Below are 4,179 nucleotides of genomic sequence, written 5' to 3' on the forward strand. Positions count from 1 at the left end.
AGATGTCAACTGACTTCCCTTCTGCATACCGTCCACTCAATTTTTAGAAATGCATCAGCTTGTAAGTACTTTTAGAACCTTTACAAAATACTTCCAGAACTTACCACTTAACCCCATGATTACCAGCCTGGTCCAAGTCACCACCTTGTTTGCATTGTTGGAATATAGACTTTACTGTGTCTTTCGTGGTCTACTCCCCAGCTCTACCATTCACCATTTGATAGTTGCCTCTGCCTCTAACTAGGTCAAGTCCACGGGGTGAGAGCAGCATCTCACATACGGGAAGGGCCAGTATTTAATGGATAAAGAACGTTTACCACTGGCAGACCTTGGGGACCTGACTCCCAGCAAATGTTGAAAAGAACACATAATTTAGCTTAAGGTCCATGAGATGTTATCCTGTTGCGTTCATGAAGTTAGGAAGCAAAGACCACAGAACTATATCCCTTCACGCCTTGCCCTCTAGGCATATTAATATTGACCTGACCCAGACTAACATGTTGGGCAGCAGCTTGAGCCCAAGCTTCCAAAGGAGTGGCTTGGGGGTGATCTTGATGTTTACTCTTCTATCAGGGTTTTGGGTAATAAAGCCACTAGTACCAGGAACCACACAGCAGTGCTGGACTGACCCACTGGCACTGAGATCCTGTCCTATGCCATTGTAAGTGTACTTTTCACATCCCAGAACAATTCAACTTCCCCACAGGGAGAACAGGTCAGAAGCGATTAAGTTTGAGGGAAATGAGAAAGGACAGGATGGAGCCCTGCCTGAGAATGAGGGACAGGACCCTGAATCGTCTTCACAACCCAGGGCGTAAGTGCTTTGAAGCCAGTGGGCACTATCTTTTTTTACCATTTGAGAGAGAGAGAGAGAGAGAGAACAAGTTGGGGAGGGGCAGAGAGGGAGAGAGGATCCCAAGCAGCTGAGAATCCGCGCTTGTCAGCGAGCCAAACACGGAGCTCCGATCTCATGAACTGTGAGCTGAAACAAACACTTAACCGACTGAGCCTCTCAGGTGTCCTGGAAGTCAATGGGCTTTAAACTATAGTTCATTCATGTACCTAGAGCTTCCTTGTTTACCTCCTCAGAAGAAACCAGGAGCCAGGACAGCTACTTCAGTTTTATTAATCTCATTCGGTAAATACATAGAATTTTCAGTAGCTTTTATAGTGGAAGATTGCTGAGGAAACCGCATGCCTCACTTCTTGCTGGCCTTTGCCGCTGACTTGGTGACCTTGCCAGCAGATGACTTCTTATCCACAGCCTTAATAACTCCCACAGCCACTGTTTGTCTCATGTCCCGCACGGCAAAACGGCCTGGAAGAGGGATGAAGAATGAGGTTTCTGGAAAGTGATATGTAAGGAAATGCTCTTTAGTCTGTACCCTGCCCACAGGAGATAAAAGCTTTCTTCCTAAGACTCCGTAGCAATCCCTGGCTCACCTAGAGGTGGGTACTCTGAGAAGGTCTCCACGCACATAGCCTTGCTGGGGACCATCTGAACAATGGCTGCGTCACCCGACTTCAGGGCCTTGGGGTTGTCCTCGAGCTTCTTGCCCGAGCGCCGGTCAATCTTTTCCTTCAGTTCGGCAAACTTGCAGGAGACGTGAACTGTATGGCAGTCCAGCACTGGGGTATAGCCAGCATGGATCTGCCCGGGGTGATTCAAGATAATCACCTGGCCCGAGAGCAGGACAGAATTTGTAAGAAACATGGCACGTGATCTGGGGCCACATCTTCATGAACCTGGGGCCTAAGAAACCAGAGCTGATCCGTAAGGTAAGAAGTATTCCCACCAATGCCAGTGCCCTTAAGGTTCTTGGCGTCCTGGGCACTCACCTGTGCCACAAAGCTGGCAGCCTCCATGGGGGGGTCATTTTTGCTGTCTCCAGCCACATATCCACGGCGTATGTCCTTTACGGACACATTCTTCACGTTGAAGCCCACATTGTCACCGGGCAGGGCCTCAGACAGGGCCTCATGATGCATCTCCACAGACTTGACCTCTGTGGTGAGGTTTGTGGGGGCAAAGGTGACCACCATCCCAGGTTTCAGGAAGCCGGTCTCTACACGGCCCACAGGCACAGTGCCAATGCCTATCCAAGGGAAGGGAAATCAGAGCTGTCCCACACACCTCTCCCTGCCTTGAACAGGCTTCTTGGGGGGCCCCTTGGTTCTGCATTCGAGGACAAAGGGCCACCTGTGGAACTAGAATGACACACTGCACGGATCATGAGCTATTTAAACTACCTATGGCATTAGCTGGAAAGGCTGGGTGCCTTTGCATGTTGTCCTAGCTCAGAAGCTGTGGATTAAGTCAGGATTTGAACCCTGGCAGTCAGACACCAGAGCTCATTCCTAACTTCCGAATTGCAGAGTGAAAGGTCTCCTCTCCACCCCACCCAGCCCCTTCACCTCCAATCTTGTACACGTCCTGCAGAGGGAGCCTCAGGGGCTTGTTGACTGGGCGAGTGGGCGGGAGGATGGCATCCAGAGCTTCCAGCAGAGTCACCCCGGTGGCATTTCCTTCCTTCCGTTCCACCTTCCAGCCCTTGAACCAGGGCATCTGCCGAGAGGTAGAGCGCACGTGAGTCTGGGGCACAGGTCCCGGAGCGCCCCCTCCAGGACTGACTGCATCTTGCTCCGCCCCCCACCCTCACCCCTCCAACCCCGCACTCACGTTGCCGCTGGGCTCCAGCATGTTGTCGCCGTGCCAGCCGGAGATGGGCACGAAGGCCACGGTGGCCGGGTTGTAGCCGATCTTCTTGATGTAGGCGCTCACTTCCTTGGTGATCTCCTGGAAGCGTGTGGCGCTGTAGGCGGGCTCGGTGGAGTCCATCTTGTTGACTGCCACGATGAGCTGCTTCACGCCCAGCGTGTAGGCCAGCAGCGCGTGCTCGCGGGTCTGCCCGTTTTTGGAGATGCCAGCTTCAAACTCGCCCACGCCGCCCGCCACGATGAGCACGGCGCAGTCGGCCTGCAGGCGGGACAAGGGGCTGGAGCAGGGGGCCTCAGACAGGGCCGGGAAGCCGGCTGGCGCTCGGCAGGCCCAGATCCCTTTGTAAAGCTGAGGGGCGTGCCCCCAGAAACTTACCAAAAAAGGCCCCACAGGGATTCATGGACTTTCCTGCACCACCCCAGGTCCTGCCTCCCAGTGAAACTCATCTACTCCCACAAATGAGCTTTTAGTTCCTCCTTCCAGGAGCCCAAGGAGGCGCCTGAGGGCGTACTACTTTACCTGGGATGTGCCAGTTATCATGTTCTTGATGAAGTCCCTGTGGCCTGGGGCATCGATGATGGTGATGTAGAACTTGTTAGTCTCAAACTTCCACAGGGAGATGTCGATGGTGATGCCACGCTCTCTCTCCGCCTTCAGCTTGTCCAGCACCCAAGCATATTTGAAGGAGCCCTTGCCCATCTGGGGAAGGGGAGGGGAGGATAGTGCATTGATGGTGAGCAGAACGGTTTATTACAGCCAACTTCAGGGCACCTTAGACCGCAGAGTGCACCCTGCTTTCTGCACTCTGCAACCTAGACGCCCCCACCCCCGCCGCGAAGGGGGACAGCCACTCCTACACACAATAGGCACCTTACCTCAGCTGCCTCCTTCTCGAACTTCTCGATGGTTCTCTTATCGATACCCCCACACTTGTAGATGAGGTGCCCGGTAGTGGTGGACTTGCCAGAGTCCACGTGGCCGATGACTACAATATTGACATGGGTCTTCTCTTTGCCCATGGTGCGGCTTCACTAGTCACTACTGGACAGACCGTGGGAGTGGGTGAGGCCAAGGTTTTCCGAGCCTGCCTCCTTCCTTTATTTCCCTCCATTCTGCTTGGGTCCAACACCCCTTTCCACGTCAGTGCCTAGTCCAGAGTTTAAGACATGGCAGGCATAAACTGCAAAGTAAAACTAACCTACCCAGGCTCACATGCTGGGACTAGTCCCAGGGCCCTGGGGGGCACTTCCAAGAAGTCCTAGCTCATCCTTCCTCCTCAGTGAGCCCTCCCCAAATGGCCAGGGCTCAACCAACCCCTCCTCCCCAACTCCCTCCTCCATCTGATTCACTTCTAACATAAAAGACCCCGATGCTCTGTAGTTTGTTTGTTCCTTGCAAGAACTCACCTCTAAAGAAAAAGAAGCAAACTAGATCCAAAGACCAGCGAGAGCTACAGCAGC

General features: G+C 53.3%; 1 protein-coding gene across 1 annotated transcript; it reads right to left on the minus strand.

Annotated features, from left to right (window-relative positions):
* Nucleotides 1–1,106: 1,106 nt before the first annotated feature.
* Nucleotides 1,107–3,738, minus strand: LOC121039528 (elongation factor 1-alpha, oocyte form-like). The gene is made up of 7 exons (XM_040489768.1): nt 3,595–3,738; nt 3,239–3,418; nt 2,681–2,977; nt 2,416–2,566; nt 1,840–2,096; nt 1,444–1,678; nt 1,107–1,318 (listed from the first exon to the last, which is right to left on the minus strand). Exons 1-7 carry the CDS (start codon nt 3,736–3,738, stop codon nt 1,200–1,202), a joined length of 1,383 nt encoding a protein of 460 aa, XP_040345702.1. The 3' UTR covers nt 1,107–1,199.
* Nucleotides 3,739–4,179: the final 441 nt, after the last annotated feature.

This window comes from Herpailurus yagouaroundi, unplaced genomic scaffold, assembly GCF_014898765.1.
Source record: "Herpailurus yagouaroundi ecotype Mexico unplaced genomic scaffold, PumYag 180, whole genome shotgun sequence".
In the NCBI taxonomy this organism is placed as follows: domain Eukaryota; kingdom Metazoa; phylum Chordata; class Mammalia; order Carnivora; family Felidae; genus Herpailurus; species Herpailurus yagouaroundi.

Bases quoted from the DNA above. Each gene is read 5' to 3' on its own strand.
- LOC121039528 (XM_040489768.1), bottom strand. From the start codon at position 3,738: ATGGGCAAAGAGAAGACCCATGTCAATATTGTAGTCATCGGCCACGTG. The intron at 3,419-3,594 runs GTAAGGTGCCTA...CCCCTTCCCCAG, and splicing joins TCGAGAAGGAGGCAGCTGAG to ATGGGCAAGGGCTCCTTCAA. The intron at 1,679-1,839 runs GTGAGTGCCCAG...CTCTCGGGCCAG, and splicing joins CTGCCAGCTTTGTGGCACAG to GTGATTATCTTGAATCACCC.